The sequence below is a fragment of the Camellia sinensis genome, chromosome 6 (assembly GCF_055761805.1).
Source record: "Camellia sinensis isolate YWXY chromosome 6, ASM5576180v1, whole genome shotgun sequence".
NCBI classification, from domain to species: domain Eukaryota; kingdom Viridiplantae; phylum Streptophyta; class Magnoliopsida; order Ericales; family Theaceae; genus Camellia; species Camellia sinensis.
Genome location: NC_138966.1, coordinates 205418826 through 205441955, shown reverse-complemented (window position 1 = coordinate 205441955; position 23130 = coordinate 205418826). Strand labels below are relative to the sequence as shown.

Sequence of the window (23130 nt, the reverse complement as noted above, 5' to 3'; positions counted from 1 at the left end):
AAGTAAATGGACTTGGGTCCATGTGCAAACGTCCAGTACTTGTCTAAACTTTGGATCCTGGCCCATCTTGTATGACAAGGCACTCCTAGGCTGTGACAGCTAAATATTTGGCTCTAGCCAGCGTCAAGAGAATGAATGCAGTGTCCTGATTTTAATATCAAAAGCAGTAACGAGGGCCAACTGCTCGAGAACGGATCGGATAGATTCAGCTGTACCTGTGTACCTCCACTATCAACAACGGAATTAAATAATGCATTTCATTTCACACATTGAACATCAAGCGCAATATTCTCACTCATTTTTTAAAAGGTATGGACCCAAATAGGTAACACATTCAAAGCATGCAACATTTTAAATATCATAACTGTGGGGCATCACACAAGCCACTCTAGTAACTCCACAATCAAAGGATTCCCTTTTGAAGCCAAAAAACATCAAGGGGTAGACAGTCTAAAATATAAAAATTTAGAGAGGAAGGAAGGCAATCACATTAGCATCTGATTAGTAACTCCTGCCCCAGTAGGTCCACTTCTTTGCAGGCTTACCAGAGGCAAAGCAAAGAGTCCCTGCATAAGTGTTGGATTCAAGTTTTAGAATGACACAATTTCCTATATTACAATTATACAAAACCTTTTAAAAGAAGTTCCAACAAAAAGCAGTGAATTACTATTACACAATCTTGGGTAGAACTCACCCCAAAAGCTAGCTATTAAGGTGAGGGTGTCCTCACGCTTATATGCTTAATATTACATTAGTATTCAGGCGATGTGAGACTTCACTTCACAATAACATAAATTATAGAAAGATCATATTATGTTTGGTCTCCTAAAACCACAATACCATTAACCAATAAGAATAATTTTAAATTAAAAAAATTAATAAATAAACTAGACAATGTATTATGTACGCTTATGTTTTCCTTGGGGGTATTTATATACTTTGGATCTTATTAATACAAGTGTCCAAGAGAATAACCCTTATTCAGAAAGGGTCCCTCTTTTTAGACATACAATGTATTCTTCATCCCACATTCGACATGGACACACCACCTTCTTAGAAATATTTGTGCTTCTTAGAGCTGTAGCAACAAGCTCCTTCCACATATCCCTTCCCACACTATCGTCCATAAGATCATAAACCCTTCTAAAAACACATCGAAAACCATCCTCTACACCACCCTCCTATCCCATGTTACCAGAACACCATCCTCATTACCTTCTAATGCAAGGAGATATAACTACATAAACCAAAGAACAAAGCAAACCACATCCTCCAAACACTTTTAATCTCAAAGTAGTTAAAATTAGATATGTAGTCCTATTTTTTTTCAAAATTTCTCTGAAAGGTATCACTGCAATTATCGTAAGAGGTCATGGAAGACTATGAGCATTGTTGCATTTTACATGCTCATGCATTCATCTCAATTAAGAAATTGAGTAATGTCTAGATGCTCTTTGTCTATGAAGCACGGATCCTTCAAAAAGGGTGACGTATCCGTATCGGATACTTATCGGATACCGATACTCCTCGGATACTCGCGGATACGTATCGGATACTTCTTAAAAGTATCAGATACTTCTTAATTAATTTTTTATTAATTTTGAAGTATCGGATACTCGAAGTTATATATTACTTATAATATTTTGTTTAGTTCTTTGATAAGAGGAATATAGTGAGAGTTAAAAGTAATAGAATTTGTCAAATTGATGTATCCTTGTTGTCTCTCTCGCTTTTTCACTCTCTCACGTTTCTTCTCTCTGCTCTCATTCTTTTTTTGGTGTTGGCATGTAAGGATGATGTTTAATTTGCATTTGCATTTGCATTTGCTTTTGCTTTTGCTTTTAGTTTTGGATGTTTTATGAATGTTTGAGCACTTTTAGGTTAATAGGAATCCCTCTCCTTATTTATTAATTTACTTTAAGTTTTATTTTCATGCATATTACATTATTAAAATTATATAAAATAAAAAAAAAAATTATGAATGTATCCCCGCTGTACCCGTATCGTACTTTTTCAAATTTTGACATATCACCATATCCACATCCCCATATCACCATATTCGTATCCATGCTTCCTAGGCTATCATTGATGACTTGAAAAAGTATATTTGCTGAAATTTTTATTTAAGAATGGTTTTTTAGCTTTAGCTAAGGTCTTGTGATATTCAATGATGAAGGGGAACAAGTTGAAACTATTGACCTTGAAGACTCTTAGTTTTATAGGAATCTTTCTTCTTTATCAAGTTGTCTTTTGCTTTAGGTTTTATTTTTATGCATACTGCATTACTAAAAATTGTTAAAATAATATTTTTTACGAACGTATCCCCGCCGTACCCGTATCCTAGTTTTTCAAATTTTGTCGTATCGCCGTATCCGTATCGTATCGTATCCGTATCCCGTATCCGTATCCGTATCCGTGCTTCCTAGCTCTTTGTAGATTGTTCACCATAACATAGGCGCACTGATACAATAAATAATATTTAATGCTTTTGAACCAAGGGGATGTAGCCTGTGTGGTTAGTCCTTTGGCCATAAAATCTTACAAAGTCTTTCCTAAGGAGAGGTTTCGGGTTCCACTCTTAGGTGTGGAATGGGAGGCAAGACTTAGTGCTTGCAAAGAGAGGGTGTAAGTTCAACTCCCCTTAGGTGTTAATCTAACAACAAACCACTAACTTTCGCCGATCAAAAATAAATAAATAATATTTAATGCTTTTGTTATTGTACATGCAGTAGAGATAACATAAAATGGCTGCCAAAGCTAATGTTTTAGATAAAAAACATCCAAGAATTTTTAACTTGTAGATTTGTAGAAAAAAAGAGCACATAAAGGAAGCCATTTGACCAAAGATACACCAAAATATTTTCATTATGTGCTAGTTGGGCTTCTTTGGTATTTATTTAGTTAATAATTTGTCCATTAAAATTGTTTCTTGTCTTCATTGGTTGTATGTATCTATTCCTTGTTTCCTTCTATAACAACGTCCTCTTCCTGTTAAGGAAGATCCGAACAACAACAATAAAGATAAAATTCACATACAACTAATAAAAGTACCTGGATGAAGTTCTGGCTGGTCAAACGGAGAGCAAAGTGTCTTGGCAGCTCCCATCTCACCTTTTGTTCTTGCTTTCACATCCTTCTCTACTTCCTATCATAGTTATCAAATCGAGAATCATATGGTGAATCACGAATCAAATAGCATCAACAATCGTTAAGATTCAGTACAGACTATAAAAAAAATGTTAAACAATTATATAAACGAAAAAATCAAACCAAGCCAAGCCTTAAGTCCCATCAAATGGGATCGGCTACATGAATCCTTCTTCTCCACGCGGCCCTATCAAAGGTCATTTCATTAGTCAAATTAAGTAGATTCACATTTCTATTTGCAACGCTAGCCAACGTTAATCTAGGCCTACTCCATCCCCTAACACTTCCATCTACCGTTACAGCATTGCATTCACTACTGCTATTGTTGGTCTCCATTGAATATGACTAAACTATCTCAATTGATTCTCTCTCAACTTATCTTCTATCGGTACTACTCTTACCCATTGCCGAATACACTCATTCCTAATTCTGTCTTGTCTAGTCTTACCACACATCCACCTTAGCATTCTCATCTCAACCACACTCATCTTATCTACATGTTGTTTCTTGGTTGCCCAACACTCCGTCCCATAGAACATTACTGGTCTAATAATCGTTCTATAGAACTTAACTTTTAGTTTAGTAGGTATTCGTTTATCACACAATACCCCAGACGCACTTCTCCACTTACACCATCCCGCCTTAATCCTATGGGTTACATCCGCATCAATCTCCCCCGCTGTTGTGATAATCGAATCTAAATAACGAAAATATTCACTCTTAAGCAGTTCTTGATTCTCAATTTTCACTTCTCCTCTGCTTTCATTGTTACTGTTACTAAATTTACACTCTATGTACTCTGTCTTAGTTCTGCTTATCCGGAATCCTTTAGATTCAAGAACTTTTCTCTAAATCTCCAAATTTGTGTTAACTCCTTCTCTAGTCTCATCCACTAGCACAATATCGTCTCCAAAAAACATATACCATGGCACGTCATCCTAAATATTTCTCGTCAACTCATCCATAACTAAAGCAAAAAGATAAGAACTTAAGGTAGATTTTTAGTGTAACCCTACAGTGATAGGAAATTCATGTCTCTCCAGCTAGTGATCTAATAGTGGTCACCACTCCTTCATACATGTCCCTAATCACATCAATGTAACCTTTTGTCATCCCTTTCTTCTCTAACAACCACTATATTATATCCCGGGACACTCTATCATATGCTTTCTCAAGGTCAATAAACACCATATGAATGTCTCTTTTCTTTTCTTTATACTTTTCTATTACTCTTCTCAAAAGATAGATCGCTTCCATTGTTGACCTGCCAGGCATAAATCCAAATTGATTCTCTAACACCTCTGTTATATCTCGCAATCGACGTTCCATCACCCTCTCCCACACTTTTATTATATGACATAAACGAAAAAGAATGAAATAAATTAATTTTTCACATATGTAATTAAACAATTCTTATATAAGCACACGATTACACCATCAAATTGGGAACACATTGCCTTCTTATAGTAGGAGATGTGGATCAAAATCCCACCAACCATAAAATATTCAAAAATCATAATATAATCTCTTAGCATAGAAAAAAATGGGCATAAGAACCCTATATAGAGTATAATAAGAAGAATTGAGTAAAATTATTTATTTTAAAACCTAATAAAATGTATGCATATGCTTATTGTTTAGGAAAAAAAAAATTAAAAATTGTTGTGGAAGGGTTTGACCAAACATACCCATATTATACTAAACCATATTTATTTTACTAAAATAGTAGCTGATAATTCATGGGTGTAAGTTACTTTAACTTCAAGCATCTTTAGAAGATGTACTACAAACTACGTTACACGGACTCGGGTGTGGGTATTGGGTGCGGGTGCTTATCTGGGGGTCAGACACTTCAAAATTAAAAATTGAAGATACGTGGATATGGATCCAAATGTGGATATGGGTACGGGGATACGTTATATATTATAAATAAAAAATAATTATAATAAATTATGCTTAAATTAAATGTTTTGTTTTACAAATTTTTAAAAAAAAATTTTGTTATATATGATTTAAATAGATTTTTTTTAAACAATTAAATGATTAATTTTATTTATTATATCTTAAAAAGTTAAGAAATAACAATTAAATGATTTATTATATTATATTTTATTATATCACAGTATTTTCCCCCAAACCACTCTCTCTCTCTTCTCTATCTTCTTTCGTCTTTACCTTTACGTCGATTTGAACCTCTACGGTGGCGGCAACACCGCTTCTCTCTCTCTCTCTCTACAAGATCTGGAACCAGACCACATCGCGCGACCACATATCACCACAATCATAGATCTGAAGGGTGGATGACGGCGTGGGCTTCGCAATCCAGATTGGGGTTTCGGCTGTTGTTCATAGCGGCACAAAAGACTGACGAAGACGATCGAAGCCCTACAGTTTTAGCCCTAATCCCAGGTATTCCACCGTATTCACTTTCTATATGCCGTATCCTGTTTGTATTCCGCACCCGTACCCGTGTCGTGTCGTGTCGTGCCGACACAGGTACTTCGCCAAAACTGGACAGTCCGTGTAACGTAGATTACAAAGGTTAAAAACATGTCTGATCTAATTGGTCATATTAGAAACTCTCTAATCACCAAAATAACAACAAACCATGCATAAGTATTAGCCATTTCCCTACTAAACACATTTAAAGTTATGTTATGTCCTTTTTATTTTAAAAAAAAAAAGTTAGAAAAGGTCTTTGGACACGATATTTCCAGAATTGCATGAATCGTTTAAAGTTAATCAAATCGTGAATTGTACAATTCACCATAGATGCTATCTCAAAATAGATTCACCCATAGATTCGTATTGATCTAAGAAAATTGTGAATCAAATTGTGAATTGTAAGATTCTGATAACAAAACTTCCTACGGATAATAGATCACATATTACAAGCACTCAGTATATACCAACAATTGCATATACTAATAGCTATAAGTAGTAAAATAACAAATTTCAACTAAAGAAAATATAATTTGTTGGATCTAATAACAAGAGATTAGGTAACACATGGTTTGTTGGATATAATGAAAATTATGAAAACCAAAGGCAGGAACCAAGCAGAATGTTTGGCTTCAATTTTCAGAATTCAATTTTCTGCAAATTGAGTTTTTTGTTTTTCATATTTTTTTGTTTTTAGTGAATATTTTTAAAATTATAAGTAATTTTTTTACTTTTTTAAATGCACCTTACTTGAATGTATCTAAAAAGTAAAATATTTGTAAAAAAATATTTCAAAAAATCAATAAATACACAAGAATACGAAAAATGTATTGAATTCTCATTTTTTTTTTTTTTGTATTTTGGTATTTAGTGAATTTTCTATAGATTTTTTTCACAAATATTATACCTTTTTAAGTGTATTTATATTAGATGTATCTAAAAATTAAAAAAATTGCTTAGAATATCAAAAAAAAAAATTCAAATTTCTGAAAAGTGAATCCTGGAAATCAAAACCAAACAATAATGCCCCAAATTGAGAAGTGGCTAAAAGTGTCAAGAAGAGAAGCCTACTCATGGACGGTCAGTGAATAAACAATGATATTCTTAGCATATATATTCAAGCACAATGAGTGCCTTACCTCCTCATTGCACCAAGGAGCTAAGATCATTTTCTTTTGGTTAAGTGCTTCCACGAATTCATCCCATGTCTTTACAACCTTAATACAAGCATCTCGTTTTTGCTTTGCAGCATCAAACAAACTTTGTTGAATATCAGCTAACATGCCATTGACTCGCTCAGCCAACTCATCATTCACAGGGACATCCACTTTTGCTGAATTGTCACGGCGAACAGCACGTACCTGAAAACCATATTAAAGCATTTTGTAGATATTCCTATGAATCTACTAAACCATTCACACCAAACTATTAATACCATCTCCTCGTGAAATGTCAGAGTAATCCAAGGTAGCATGATTTGAACAAAATGTGCTATACTTAATAATGTGAACTAAGTTTGTTCCATTTCAACCGGATTACTTGAATTCTAAAATTACCAAGTTGAGAAATATAATATGTAATGAATCCATTTTACCCATAAGGAACCTAATTTCTTACTTAATGCCCATAAATGCCTTATCCTATGGGGAATTTAAATACCCACTAATCCTTCATGTACAATCAAGGAAGAGTTTAAATTGAGAAATATAGCCCAGCCTTGGTTTAATACCCTTTACGTGTTGATAATTAGCCTCGACTAGGATCATTTATCAAATGATATAGAAATAAATTAGTATATAAGTTGGGGAGATCCCTGCAAACTAAGGTGTCTAACATTATAAATGCTAGCACATGAAGATGGTCAAGCCAATGATCAAGGGAAATTCAGACTTGAACAATACTCCTCACTCTTTACAGCCACAGCCTGTGTCAGGATGGAAATGGACATTAGCTAAATCTGGGGAATACTTTATGCAAACAACTTGGAAACAATAAGAAATCTGAAAATCTTGAACCAAAGGCTCCATGGTACACAACAGTTTGGATTCCTCAACACACCCCGCAAATGTGCCTTCATACTATTGTTACTCTCCCTCTAGTTTTGATTTTTCTCTCTCTAGAGCTTCCCATCGTGGCCAACTATGGTGAAGGGGCCATGAATTCCCAAGACCTTAGAGACCCCTACCCATTCCTTACCCATGTGTTCCATCTTTCTATCTTTATGGGTTTGATTTGTATACTCTTATGCTTACTAATTTCTTTTATTTGAGGGTACCTATGGTTGATTTCTCTAAGAGTTCCAATCTTTTGTCCTGGACCTTCATCGCCAGAGGGATGCTTCAGATCCATCTTGACAAGGTTTTGTTCTTAGCTGGATCATGATCTTTCTATGGGTGCTTATTGGAGCCTAGGATTCATTGATGGTGAGCATTGATTTTATCTTTGCTCCTTTTTATCTGGCTCTATGGTGAAGAGAGCTAGTTGGGTGACGTTTCTTACTTAGAAACGCGATTTTGCACTCTCAAGAAAGAAACTTGTAAGAAACTCACTCCAAACTAAGATAGAACCTCCTAAACATACAAATCTCAACAAAAAAGAAAAAAAAAGGGCTCAAACTTACTCTAATATTTTCTATTTGCATAACATTTATTTGTATTTGACAAAGACAATTTGTAGTTGATATCAAGCTCTAATAATAATTTATATTTTAACATATACAATACAATTTAAAAAAAAAAAAAATCATTGTTAGAATATATTAAATATACTCAATATAAAAATATATATACATGCTCCCATAAACACTACCAATTTTAGAAACTTCTTTATGCCCTCGCTCCCCTGCCCCCGCTTCATGCAACTAAGATTGTAAAAGAGTTCACGCGTGGCACCACCATAGACTAGTGAGGGTGCTAGTGTCATGGAGAGGAAAGGAACTTAGGCTTACTGTTCTTGCCTTGTTTTGGGGTTGTTTTATCTGATATGGTGATGTTTGGTTTGGAATTTTTGCAGGCTTTGGTCTGTGTACGAAGTCTGCAAGCTCGTGCTATGGCAGATAGTATTAGGAACTGTGGTTATCTCGGTTGTGCAGCCAGCAACTGGTTGAACTAGCAGTGAAAGTGCTGACTACTCTGACTAAGGCTGTGGTTTTTGGCATGGGTTGGTGCATCTTGCAAGGTCTTCACAGAAAAGGGTTCATGAGTCTTTTTGTCGGTTGATTTGCAGCACATCTCATGATCTTCACCGTGGGCACCATGGAGGTATAAAATGACTGCTTCACAAGAGCAACCGAAACGTAGGCTTTGGGGGGACTACTTAGGCTAGGGCTATGGTTTTGGCATGGCCTGGTGCATGTTGCAAGGCCTTCACAGGTAAGGGTTTGTGGGTCTTTCTGCTGATTGATTTGTAGCACAACTGGAGGTCTTTGCTCTGGGCACCATGGAGGTAGAAGATGACTACTTCATAAGCACAACTGAAACTGAAGGGTTTGGGGGGGCTTTTTGACCAGCTGATTGTTCCACCTACCATTTTGATCTTTTGATCGAGAACGTACATGTATCACCAATCTAGAGTACCTTTATGGAAGATTATGGAAGATTTCCAAGTCGTCCACCGCCTTGTACATATCATAGACTCCCTCCTCCACAACTTTAAATTCACTGAGACTCTTGTGAGAAAAGTTATGGCAATCTCCATCCTCAAAGATCTCAAAATTAGATCCACACTCAATGCAAAACCCCACTTTTTGGTTGCAAATACATGAATCCTCCTTTGCAAACCCTGAAGTTCCTTGTAGTAATTGCCATGCTCGTTGTGACATATTTCACAGCCTTTGACTCCTTTCATCACCCCGCAGAACGTCTTCTAAGGCCTTTGACTCCTTTCTGAACTTGAATGTCGACATCATCTATAATGTTTGGGTGGGATCTGTTTTGTTTTGTTCTGAACTAGCAATTCAAAATTTGTGTTGCTTGTTGTGTTGAAATGTGGCCCATGTTTTAATGGATGGACAAAAGTGAATGACATCTTCTAGTTTGTTCAGTTTTAATTGCCACGGGTTAGATTGCTACATGATAATGGCAGTGTTCATTTGCTAGCTATTTTATGCCTTTTTCTTAGTGCTAGTGTTTTGTGCATAGCCCCCCTTAGGGTAAGGGAAGCAGAATTTGTTCTCTCTCAACTTATCTTCAATTGGTGGTACTCCTATTTCACAAATATTCATTTCTAATTCTATATTAACTAGTCTTACCACACATGCATTTAAGCATTATACTCTTAGCTACATTCTTTTTATGAACATGTTTCTTAACATTATTTTCCATAAAACACCATTAACATTATAGCTAGTTGTTCCATAGATTTTTCCTTTTAATTTTGTTGGAATCCGTCAATTACATAATATTCTATAAGCATTCCTCCACTCAACATATTTTGATTCAATGGATCACATCATCTCCAACTTCTCCATCCTTATTACTAATCGAACAAAAGTAACAAAAATATTCACTATTTGCAATGTCCTAGTTTTTATCTTTCTGCTCGATTATTTCTACTTCTATTGTTACTAAAGTTACATTTCATATATTTAATTGATATAGAACACTGTAAAGTTCATAGAAAAATATCCAACGTCACATCAAGACAATAGGTTGAGTTGGTTATGGTCTATCACTGCCCCTTATAGTGTAAAGTTAATATGTGATAGCACAATGAATACAAGAAAAGTTGGGCATAAAATTGATAAGTTGAGAAAGGTAATAGAAAACGACAGCATACCTGATTATTAGCCAAGTCTTTGGGTCCAATTTCAATTCTCAGGGGAACACCTTTCATTTCCCAATGCGAGTACTTCCAACCAGGTGAATAGTTATCTCTAAAATCTGCCTCAACACATAAACCAGCTTCACTCAAGGTAGCAACTGTTGTTTTGCAGAACTCTATAATCTTTTGTGTGTCAACATCTTTATAAGGCACTGGAATCACAATAACTTGGATGGATGCCACTTTAGGCGGCAGCACTAAGCCCTTGTCATCCCCATGAACCATCACCATCACCCCAATCTGAAGTTGGAAACTAATGAGAACAAACACAAAAAACTACTCACCGCAGAATGGCTTTGTAAAACAGGGAAAAAATTTTGGCATGCTAGAGTGAATGTGGTCAATCTTAAAAGCAATGCTCTCATTGAATTTGAAATTAAAAAAACAAATGAATATATAGATACAAATGGCAGTAAACATGAATATGTTTGCTTTTTTACTTGTCTCTGTGTGTGTGTGGAGAGAGAGAGAGAGAGAGGTGAAACAAAAACTACCTTGGAACTAGATTGCTCAAAGAAACCGAAAGCGAAAGGTAGAGGGGAACAAAACTGCCCCAAAACTAATTGAATAGGGAATTAATAAATATATAAATGAAAATTGCCTCAGAGGTCTAGATGGCTCAAGGATGTTGACATGAGCACCCCTAAGAAAAAAAATTATATTACAGAAGGCCAACATACACCAATCTTTTAGCTCACTGACCAAAATCTGCAAAAAATATATATATATATATAATTTTAAAAAAATCTAACTACTACAGCCCATTTGGTTATGTTTTCGTTTTCTATATTCATTTTTCAGGAAACTCAGATTGTTTGGCAAACTGTTTCTGAATAACAGTTCTGGGGAAATATTTCTGAAAACAACAAAAAGTTGTTTTCGAATCAAAAATTGTTTTTACATAAAAATGAAAACAAGTGGTTTCATATCTACATTTTTTATTTCATTGTTTTGTTTCTAAAAGCATGAGAAACAAAAATAGAAAATGAAAACGAAGAAAACAAACAACCACCAAACAGACCCAGCTATTGTTTCTAGACAAAATACCCTCATTGCTATTATATTATAAAGAAACTTCGACACTTAAATTAACTCTTCAGGAAATTTATCACTTGAGTTTTATAAACCTTTTTTTTAAGTTGAAGCAATTCAATTGTTTGATGGAAATAGGGGTGCCTCATTGTTAAATTTGAATTTTCTAATTTTTCTTTCAACACCCTATTTAATTTCAATATTACCTCCACCTAACCCCCAAACCCTAATCTCCTACCTCCACCTAGCCACCATCCACACCACCACTCCGGCAGCCACCTCCAGCACCTCCCCACCCCCATCCCCCACTCACCTCCACCACCCCCAAGCCAGCCCCCTCCTCCACTGTGACCCCCTTCCCCCGACGCAAAGCCCCAACCCAGCCCCACTCCCTGGTGCAAATCCCCAACCCAGCCCCACTCCCTGGTGCAAATCCCCCTCTCCAGCCAAGAACCCCTCCCAAAACCCTTCCCCCACCGTAAACCATCACCCCAGTTCCCTTCCCTGGATATATCCTTGAGAGAGAGAGAGAGAGAATAGATTTAGGGTTTGGGGAAGAGGAAGAACAAGGAGGACGAAAAGAAAAAGAATAAGTGGGTTGCAGTGGTGGCAGCTGTGGAGGGAAGGGGCTGGCTTGTGGCGGCTAGAAGTGGGGAGGGGGTGGGGCTGACCAGGGAACTAGGATCTAGGGGGAAGATGGGGAGGGATGAGGGGTGGCAAAGGGAGCTGGGAAGGAGGCTGGGTGGTTGCCGGAGATGGCTGCTGCAGTGGCCAAAGTTGGGTAGGGCTTTAGGTGTTAGCCTTTTGGGTAATTTAATTTACGGGTATAGTGGTATTACAAAAATGAAATGAGACATGTCCAACCAAAATTTTAGGATGCATTTAGAGGCTCCCTGAATATGGCAATAAGATCACTAAAATTTGGCAGTTTTGTCCCTTGTATTGATATCAAATGGAGAAGGCATTTTCTTCGAAAGTTGCAACTTCAGATGGAAGTTTAAGAATAGAATTTGGTGTTCTGGCCACTAATTTACAACTAGATTAAGCTTACCAAAACCAGACAAGTTGTTTTCCAGATTCATAATTCTGAGAATCTCAAACATTCTTCAAATAATTCGGTCCAATAATGTTTGAACTTGGAAAAAGGTACTTAATGTTGTCTTTCAATGAAGAACTTTCAAGATTAAAAAAAATGCGGACTTTCAACCAAAAAAGTAAGTCGTAAAAATTGAGTGCAACCCTTAAGCTATCGAAGTCCAAATTTGCAACCTTGCACCAAGAGTAATTTAGCTTTTATAGTGGCCATCCTTTGCCTCTTAAATCAGCTATGAACTAAAAAAAGCTGCAAGCTAGCTGTCATTCTAAGCATAAACACCAAAAAAAAAAAAAAAAGACCAGTCAGGATTACCGGGAGAAAAACTCCATAACAAATGGAATACAGATTAGAAAAACACTTCTGAAGTCTGCTGAGTTTTGCAGTCATTGAGAATGGATCCAACCATTCCAAGGTTAAAACAATTTAAGAGGAAGCAACCAAAGTAATCGAAAACAGACAAATACACTAAAGAGAAAAAAGGTTAAGCATTGAAAAACATCATGGTTTCTCACAAAATTAATATCAGAGAAGAGATATAAAGACGTCTAAAAGGATAATGAGATAGCAACTAAAGGGTGTTCTACATTTACAAAAACAAGTAGAAGAGTTTACCGTTCGAGTACTATATGCCCAAGAATTTTGCCAAACCATAGACTTTTCTCCCTTCTCATTCTCAAAATTTATCTCAAACATTTTAGCAAAATTTTGACCCAAGCAATGTGATGTGGCACCTTGTATACCTCGCCCAGTGTTTGGGATGAAGGCCTAGGAAGCAATTGTAAACAAATGATGATATGAAAAGATATACTTAAAAACACCAAGGGAAAGCCAAACAAGAAAAAAATATAAGTATAATGTCACAAAGGACGAAGGTAATACCTCAACACTTGTCGTATAAAGGCCACCAGCAAATTTCTCTAGCTCACTCTTCTTACCCTTCACAACAGGTATTGCCAGATATTCTTCATATATTTGTCTATATAGTTCCAATATCTCAAGGACCTAGGGATTAATAATTACATTCCAGCACCAAATTAGAGTTAGAAAGTAAAGCTTCCAATACAACAAACCACTACAAAAGACAAGATGTGAAGCATCAAGCATGACAGTAATAAGGCAAGAAGAGTGCAAATGTGAGCGATTCCATACCTCAGCATCAGCCTCTGCCTTTGTTGCAAAAGCTGTATGCCCTTCTTGCCAAAGAAACTCTCGACTCCTACAATCACAAGAGCAAAAACATACATGCCAAGGTTTGAAATTCACATATCATTTGAACAATGCGAATTTTGTAAACATTCTAGTATAAATATGCTAAAAAAATAAGTACAACCACATAAAGATATTGCAACTGAGAGTGTTAAACACTGATCAACAGTTTTTTGAGCAATATAATCCCAAAACATGCAAACTGCCAGGGAACACATAATCAACACAGCATATCATCTCCCTTCCTTATCAATGGATAACAAGGGCAAATGAAAATTTGTCATACACTAACAAATTGCTTCCCTCTATCGGATCTAAGCATAGGGCAATCGCAGAGTGAGCGGATTTTCTATTATTAAGAAGGGAAAAAAAGAAAAAAACTTAAAATGGATGTAAGACTCATGATATAAATTGATTAGGATTTAGGAGCTTTTTTCGCTCCATATCAGCATAACAGTGAGTAAATCCTTTCAAGCTTAGACGACTAAACTGAGTAATGGAGAAGTCCTTCTTCTGAAATCAGAGTGAAATGTTAGAAGAAATGCTTTCACATAAAATTTTATGGGGATAGAAAGAAGTATAGACATGATATATTTTTCTTTTAATAAGGAAGATAATTAGAAGGGAAGCAACCTTGGACACACAGAGAATACAAAATCTAAAGAAAAAGTGTATAACAAAAACAAAAAAAACAATGATGAACACCTTCCTGGCATGGGAGGAAACTGCTATAACAATAGGTTAAATGGAAGAAACACAACTTCTTGCAGTTTTCTAAAGGTAATTGAATAACAATGAAATGATATTGTTAAAAATAGTCAATCAAAGGCTAACAAGTGTGCGCTTTCAATAAAATAATCTGATTGCAAAAATGGACGCCAACAGGTCTGTAAGGGAGTACCTAATGAATGGAGTAGGATGACTGAACTCCCATCGAACAACATTACACCATTGGTTTAGCTTTAATGGCAAGTCACGGTGCCCTCTTATCCATTTCGAGTAATATGGATACATAACAGTCTCACTTGTAGGACGAATAGCAATGGGCACTTCTAACTCAGATTCTCCAGATTTTGTAACCCAAGCAACCTAAATAAAATTTTTGAAAGAAATAAAACAATATAATCCTAAAAGAGGTGAGAAAGAAAAAAGGTAACATTGCTTCTCATCATATATGTACAACAGGAAATACGCTATTAATGAAAAACAGCTCAAGAAATTCAGCAAAACTAGACACCAGCAGACAAATGAACATTTTTTTCTTTTCCGTTGGTATCATTAAAACACACACAAGACACCACCCTTATATCAACTGAAACTTGAATCCTGTACCATTCCCAATGACAGGTCAACTATATTATATCATACTTGCACCACAACCATACATTACAGAGAGGAGAAAAAATAACAATAAGATAAAACTGTATCACTAAGGAAAAGGAGAAACAAATACATGCTGCAAATCATGGCTCCCTTTAAAATTACTAATAATCCAAAAATACTCTAGAAAAGACAGAAAGCATTCAAGAATTTTATTGATTTGATGAAGGCAGAAAAGAAGTGTAGGCTTTTCCAATTAGTAAGACGGCTTACACTTGATTTACATTTAACGTGCTATTTGAGTACTCACCTCAGGGGCAAACCCCTCAATGTGATCTTTTTCTCGCTGCAAGACACCCGGAGAAACAAAAAGAGGGAAATAGCAATTTTTTATCTTCATCTTCTTTATTTCACCATCAAAAAAGGCCTGCACAGTTGACAGTATTGAGATTTGAATAGTAACAAGAACAAAAGAGAAATTACGAAGGGGGAGCATGAACTGAATCAGCTGCATATGATTATTTTGAACATAGCAAAGAAGCAAAATCACACCAAATAAAAAGTAAGCTGAAATTAGAGACAATAATCTAAAACTTCAGCACCACAAAGAAACCAATATGAAGTGATTATTAACTCACCAATTGTTCCAAAAGCTTAAGCTGTTAGGAACAAGGCCCACTAATGTATATCAAACTATCCAACACCCTCCCTCACGTACAAACCCGTCTTGCACATGAAGAGACAAACCAAACCAAACCAAACCAAACCAAACTCCGCCAGGGTTGTTAACAACTCCGCCGGTCTCAAGCTCGGGTTAAGGAGGAGGGTTGTGTGTTAGGTAGCCGACAGCCAACACATAAAAAATTCGCTCGGATCCCTTATGAAAATGAACCCTACTTTGAATGGTTCACATGAAGAGACAGAGAGAACCAAATAGAAGGAGAAGCAAACAAACAATCAATCAATAAAGAAGAAATTACCAAACAGAGATAAAATACCAAATGCCGATGGAGAGACTTGAACCCAAGACCTCTCAATCTGAGCTCTAATACCATATTAAATAACCAATTGTCCCAAAACTTAAGTTAATAGGAAATGGGCCCAACAATATATATCAAGATATCCAACAATGATAACCATATTCTGACACATAGAAGAAATGGGTTCCATAAACACATAAAAGCGCCTTATGAAATAAGAAGCACGGATACGAGTACCGATATGGGACATGGACACAACACAACATGGACATGCAGACACGACATTTCTCTAAAAATGGACACGTTATAGACACTTTGAATAAAATATATAAATATTTATATTTATCTATATTAATACATAAGACAAATTCTAAAGACCCACAATTTCAGACCCAAGAATACACTCACAATGATGTGGCAAAGGAGTTGGGCCCTATATAGTATGTGACAAATCAAAAATTAACACCTATCATGCACATCATTGTGGGTCAAATTAGGGAAACGTTTTTAGGGGTCTCAAACATTTTCCAATATATAAATGGGCTACACCATTTGAATCTAAGTTTCGAAGTTCAGTGGATTTTTCTTTACCTAAAATATACATGACAAATGTATTATACCCAGTTCCGTTGAGTTATATCTTTATTGATTTCAAGGTTAGTTTATGGAAATACACATTAGAGAGAAGCACGCCTTATACCAAATTAGTAACTGAAATAGTTTCTCAATTTCTTATGCCTGTAACTGAATCAGTTTCTCAATTTCTGATCCTGAAGCACACTCTGACGCATGACAAACCAATGATCTCTCCTTCCCACAAACACAAATCTTATTAGTTGCCAAGACATGAAGGTGGGGGATTCACATCAGCGACGACCTTGACGATATTGGCAACATCGAGGAGGACAAAGCCAAAAAGAATGGGGCAACAAATCATCCTACTCCAAGGAAGAGTTTCACCCATCTAGCTTGGACTTCTTCAACATATAGTTTCCACAGGTTGAAGAAGAACTGGCTGCATTGGACACTCCCACGTATCGCCACGACTATAACTTTTCTTTTTGTTTCATTAAGTTTTAGTTGTTCTCAATGTACTATGTCAGCAGCATCGTTGCATTTGAACTGGGTTTGCTTCTTAAATTATGAATAACATAGGGTATGTTGATTTATCATGCCAATTTGCAGCATGATACAACTAAATGTAATGCATATGGAAATTTTATACAATGTTTTTATTAAGAATTTACACAATATGTGCATATAAACAAATATACATATGGAAAAAAAATTTAAATGCCTGCCTGAATTTTGTTGTTCAAATTGGCAACATGAACAAGTTCAGATATATAGATATACGTGAGCATAACAATCTGTTACATATTTGGGATTTAATTGTTTTGGGTTTTTAATTATTTTTAAAATTTATATGGTTTTGTATTCTTTAAAAATAATAATAAATAAATAAAAACAACCACCACCAGTTGGATATATGAGTTTTGAGTTGGGAAATGTTTGTTTGTTTCTATCTTTGTAATGTGATATTGACTTTCGGGATAGATGTTTGGGTGTGTGTGATAAAGCCTTAGGAAAGAAAGAGAAGAGAGAAGAAAAGAGGGGAAGAAGAAGAGGGTCCTAGACCTAACACAATGGCCACAGCCTAAAAAATCAATATCTCATTGGTCCAAGCTGAAGTATAAATGTAAACCCTAACATTTATAAGTCAAGAAATCTCATCAAAATAGGAAACCGAATCCTAATTGAATAGGAAAACAAATATTAGTAAAAATCATAACCAAACTAAAACTCCTAATTATGCTATAATTAAAATAAAATACTAAGATAAATTAAACAATAAATATTAAAGACAAAATTAGAAAATATCGTGCACACACGTTCCGCGTAAATGTGGGTTGGGGAAGTTAATTTTAGTTTAATTTATATTAACATAGTTGACAATATAATAGTAAATGCACACACGTGTGTGCCAACCTTGCAATATATTATAAATCCATATCAAAAACACCCATATTATTTCAATCACATTATGGAATAAAAAAAAAACACAAATAAATAACAACTGATGAGACAAGTGGCAGCGTAATACTAAAGTCTATAAACGGAATGGCAAAGATGCTCCTAAGGCTCAAGTTTTGATTTGGCATGTGTTGGATGATGCCGGGCCCACATGAGAACTAGAATAAATTAATTTGAGTCTTTCATTTATTTATATTTATGTCTTAGGGTCAAGGGTATTTTTGTAATTTGCAAAATTTCTGGAGCGCGTCTCAATAAAGGGCCGTTGGGTTGACCCATGGGTCTTGGTATTGATTTAATATGTTTATGAGTCTTATTTGGTATTAGATAGGTTTTAGAAATTAAAGATTTTGTAGTAGTTTTAGTTAGTAGTTTCAGTAATTTCCTATTTTGATCCTAATTGGTTAAGGAAGTCTTCTAGTCCTATATAAGGCAATATATTGCTTCTAATAAAAGAACAATCATAATTTATATAATTTTCAGAGTTTTGAGCCTCTTTAGGATTTGTGTGTCGCAACCTAACCCTAAGCGTGATGACTAAAGGATTTGATCCTAATTGGTTAAGGAAGTCTTATAATCCTATATAAAGCAATATATTGCTTCTAATAAAAGAACAATCAGAATTTATATAATTTTCAGAGCTTTGAGCCTCTTTAGGATTTGTGTGATGCAACCCAGCCCTAGGTGTGATGCCTAAAAGATTTTAGGAGTGATTCCTAATTTTCTTCGTCTTTTTTCTCTTTTCCTATTGCCTCTGTTCACAGATTACGACTTCCAGCCCATAGACAGTCTTTCTTCTGTCACAAATTCTTGTTTCCTTGCCCAAACCATTCATAACCAAACCCTAACCACCCCTAGCTTTATTTCACTAAACCTAGCCCTAAGTTAGCTTAAAACTTGCTTCAAACCTGCGTGTGCTGCATCAACAACATTATCAAGATAGCAAACACACAAAGCCACAAAATAAAAATTCAAGAACTAATCATCCATGGCATTTTTCATGTATTAATCGTTTAGAACTCCATAATTCCACCATTTGACATCATATAATTCCACCAAAAGTTCTCTAGTTTTATGCTATGATATGAATCTTATGAGCCATTATTTTTTAAAACTTCTCAAAATAAACCCTTAGGCCTCGTTTGGGAACAGACTAATTTAGTAACTTTTTGGCTATTTGGCCAAAAAGGTAAGTAAAAAAAACTTGTATGTTTGGGATGACTTTTTGGCTAATTACGAAAAGATGTGCAAAAAGTAGAGAGAAAAGAGAATCTTTGACTTTTTGGTATGGGTTGTTGGCTTTTTGGCTAATTTAGTAACTTTTTGGCTAATTGGCTAAAATAGCCTCTTGCCAAACGAGGCCTTAGTCTCTTTTTTTGAAAATCACAAAATGACCCAACGCGTTCTATGATGCGTCCAAACATGTCTGATATTCAAAAAAATTCAGACACCTTTTTGGGCATGTATGTGATGTGTTTGTGTCCCTAATGTATTGACAAATCTATTGTACATGCTTCATAAATCATGAACATATAATATCCCCCTACATAGATAATCAAGACAATAGCCACTAAAACGATGTGCTTTGAGCATGTAAAGCATTCGAATTGTCCCAAACAGCAAAATAATAACAACAATAGTGATAACCATCAACCTTACAGAAGAGAAGATGTTAACCCAAAAGGATCGTCTTCAGGGCAAAAATATATGAAAGACAACATTCATGGTCAGAAATTAGGAACCTGAAAGATTCAAGAATAGCAGCAATGGTAATAGACGTACTTGTCAGGGGAAATCTCATTTGGTGTCTTGGTTGGAGAATAGGCTCTTTTTGGTTCTTCATAATTAGGTTACGGAATTGGTGGATCCGGATGTGTTGGCCTTTGTAGATTTTGTGGAGGATTTGATTTCTTAGTTTTCTGGTCTGCTGTGGGCTGTAGTTTTTGTTTTCTTTGCATCTTCTTGATGCTTTTTAATAATATCTAACTTTATTTATCAAAAAAAATGGGGTGCAAAGTGAGATGATTTAAATCAATTGAAGGAAAATTGGAAAGAATAACACAAGTCGAAGTTTCCATAATTATTTATTTAAAATTATAGGTTCCATAGAGAATAAGAAAACTATGAAAATGCATCAATTGCATAGCATGATTGTGTTCAAATTCTAAGTTTTAATAGGAATGAGAGGATATGCAACTTGCAAGTCAAGTTGCACAGCTGAGGAGCTGATGGTTAGTTCTAATAATGCCACTAACAAGCCACGTAACTCACTACATGCTCTTTTTTCTTTTTTGGTAAGTCGAAAAAAAAAAAAAAAAAAAAAATTAATAGGAAAACTGCCAAAGAGGCACCACCCTTGTACAAAATGAAAACAAAACAACAGAAAACTATCCTCTACACTACCCCCCTTCTCAAGACTCCATAGAGTCAACAAACTCCAAAAAGAGAATCAGAAGAAGGGGTTCACCTTATCAATGGCCCAACTATACAAAAGACTCAAAAACTTGCTCCTTTTAACATGCACTAAGGTCTCAATCCAATCAAAAGACTCAGTTTCTTCTGCAATATACACCACATCAGGCATAAGGGTGCCATCTCGCGCACCTGAACTCTTGTTTTGATCATTTTTATACATCTAAAAAGTAAAATAGCTCCAATGGTGATCTCTGGAAAACCCAAAAACACCAAACAAGGTAGCATTGGTCTCCTTAACTCCATCACCACCCCACAATGAATAAGGCGGTGATCCACTGACTCCCCACCTCCTTGCACACATAACATTAAATTGGCAGGATATTTCTTCTCAGAATAGATCATCAGTTGTAAAAATTTTCCTTTTGCTTCCACTCTGCGACAAAAGCAACCTTAGAAGGAGCTTTGGGTTTTCAAATTCCTCCTCAGTACATATGCTTAAAGTAAGAATCTTCACAGTAGAAAAAACTAGCCAGACAACTCACTAGTCCCTACATATACTTACTTGCATGGTTTCCCATATTGACATTGTCCATGGCCTCAAAATATAACAACCAGAGATATCATAATATTCGATCATTTCACCACTAACGACCACCTGCAAAAAGTCAAAACAAAAAAACATGTGCATAAACCATCTGCGTAAGAAAGTATACATGTGAAATCCCCTAGGAGACAACCCTGGTGGCTTAGGCCGCATTCCCCACAAATAAAGAGACTCAAGTTCAAGTCTAATTAACTTACCTATCGAGAAATATATATGCATGCAACCATATGTGCGCACAAATAAATGAAAGATACAGAAGACTGAATGCAACACTCAAAAAAGTAGTGTTTCCAAAAGAGAAAGGAAAACTGAAATTTTGTCTTTAGTTGAAGCATAAACTCAATGATTTCGTAAAAAATAATAAAAATAATAATAATAATAATCCTCCTTCATTGCATCATTATTCATTACGAGCACCCCTATGGCCAGTGTATGACAACTATAAATACCACTATATCCACAATTTGCAACTACTGGACCACCAGAGTTTGTTTAGTCAGGTACTAGTGCATATTAGTGGCATGGACACTTCAAATTCTGTTAGGTACCTTGGATGGACACAGCATTACTTTCTTTACCATCAAGTTACAAAAAGAAAAGAGATTTTTTTTTTCTTCTGTGCTTCTTAGAAAGTGATTTCCAAAATTGCAACCAGATTTTTCAATTAAGTTATAATAGAGAGATGTCAACAAGTTTGGTTACGCAAAGCTTCTAATAAGTGCAAAAGAAAAAATACTAAATTCAACAGAAAATGTAATTGATACCTCGGAGTACCATTCCCCAAAATTCTCACCCTTCTTGTAGAAAAGCCCAAGCCCAGTCTCTTTTTTCACCTCCTTCTTTTTCCCTCCTGAAACTCTCAAGATTTAGGATTCAGGTCAACAAGAATATGCTATCTATCACAGATGAAGACGATGCAACCAATTAGATGAGTGTATGTGAGAGGTAGGAAAAAGAATCTCACCACTCTTGGCACCAACATTAGTTTTCTTAGCATCATTGGAAGCCATATCCTTCGATTTATATCAAGGAGACACCCGATAGCCTTTTTAGAAGAAGAAAAAAAAGTCACATCACATCCTCCATTACAACTATAGTTTCTGAATAACACGACACGGAAAATACATGCACGGATACGCAAATTTAAAACCACGATACGTACAGATCAACATAAATTGAAAATGAGAAACAAATAGTATCAATTTACCACATAAACAAAATACGCTAGGTGGGGATCGAGGGGAGAAAGAGAGGCAGAAAATGAATAGATGGATAGACAGATATACATACAATACATGCATATATTCATAAACGAGAAAATGCAGAGCAAAAAAAACAATGAGGAGTTGATATCAAGGGGTGAAGGAAAGAAATTTAAAATTGCCTACTATTGTTCTCCCAATCACAGAAAGAGATTGAGAGCAACACCTTTAGCAATGGCTGAATTTGCAGTTGACGGCGCAGAAACAGAGTAGAAGCTAGGCTAAGCTATTAGGTTTGGCAGTTTGGGGATTCTTTCAGTCACGCAGTCAACTGCGCTTAAATGGCCCTTTGTGATCTATTAATATTATCACTCCGTCCATGTAATAATGGGAAACACGATGGTACCCCTAAAGAAAAATAGTATATAATTTTATATTTTGTCATAATTAAAAAATATATATGTTATAATCAAAAAATTAAAAGTTATGATTAAAATAATAATAATTAATAATTAAAGAAAAGTGTATATAATCGATGTGTGACTTGAATGTATTAAAACGATATCGTTTTGCATCCAAAACGATTTCGTGTTGAGAAATTCGAGTCATTTGAGTCAAAAAAATTCGGATCACCTAATATTGTTATTTTTCATAATGGGAATAATATAACATTCTTGTTGATACTGGCAAAACCCTAGTGAAATCAATTCGTCACATAATAAAAATAGTTTTAAAGTATTTACATATAAGTCTTAATTTATGAATTTATATTTCATTAAATCTTAATTAACATTTTTTGAATGTTCTAGTCTCATTAAATTTTTAATAGTT

General features: G+C 35.3%; 1 protein-coding gene across 3 annotated transcripts; it reads right to left on the bottom strand.

The window, feature by feature from the left end:
* Window positions 1-276: 276 nt before the first annotated feature.
* On the bottom strand, window positions 277-22707 carry LOC114287451 (proline--tRNA ligase, cytoplasmic). Of its 3 annotated transcripts, none has more exons than XM_028230801.2 (13): window positions 22526-22707; window positions 22062-22142; window positions 21862-21947; window positions 21056-21148; window positions 15375-15491; window positions 14646-14833; window positions 13688-13754; window positions 13418-13540; window positions 13151-13303; window positions 10366-10650; window positions 6729-6950; window positions 3052-3145; window positions 277-566 (listed from the first exon to the last, which is right to left on the bottom strand). In XM_028230801.2, the coding sequence occupies exons 2-13, from the start codon at window positions 22105-22107 to the stop codon at window positions 502-504; spliced, it is 1539 nt and encodes a 512-aa protein (XP_028086602.2). In that variant the 5' UTR covers window positions 22108-22142; window positions 22526-22707; the 3' UTR covers window positions 277-501. The 3 variants fall into 3 exon arrangements, with proteins under 3 accessions (XP_028086602.2, XP_028086603.2, XP_028086604.2); XM_028230802.2 differs by having other exon boundaries at window positions 22062-22144; window positions 22537-22646; XM_028230803.2 differs by having other exon boundaries at window positions 22305-22634.
* Between the last annotated feature and the right edge of the window lie 423 nt (window positions 22708-23130).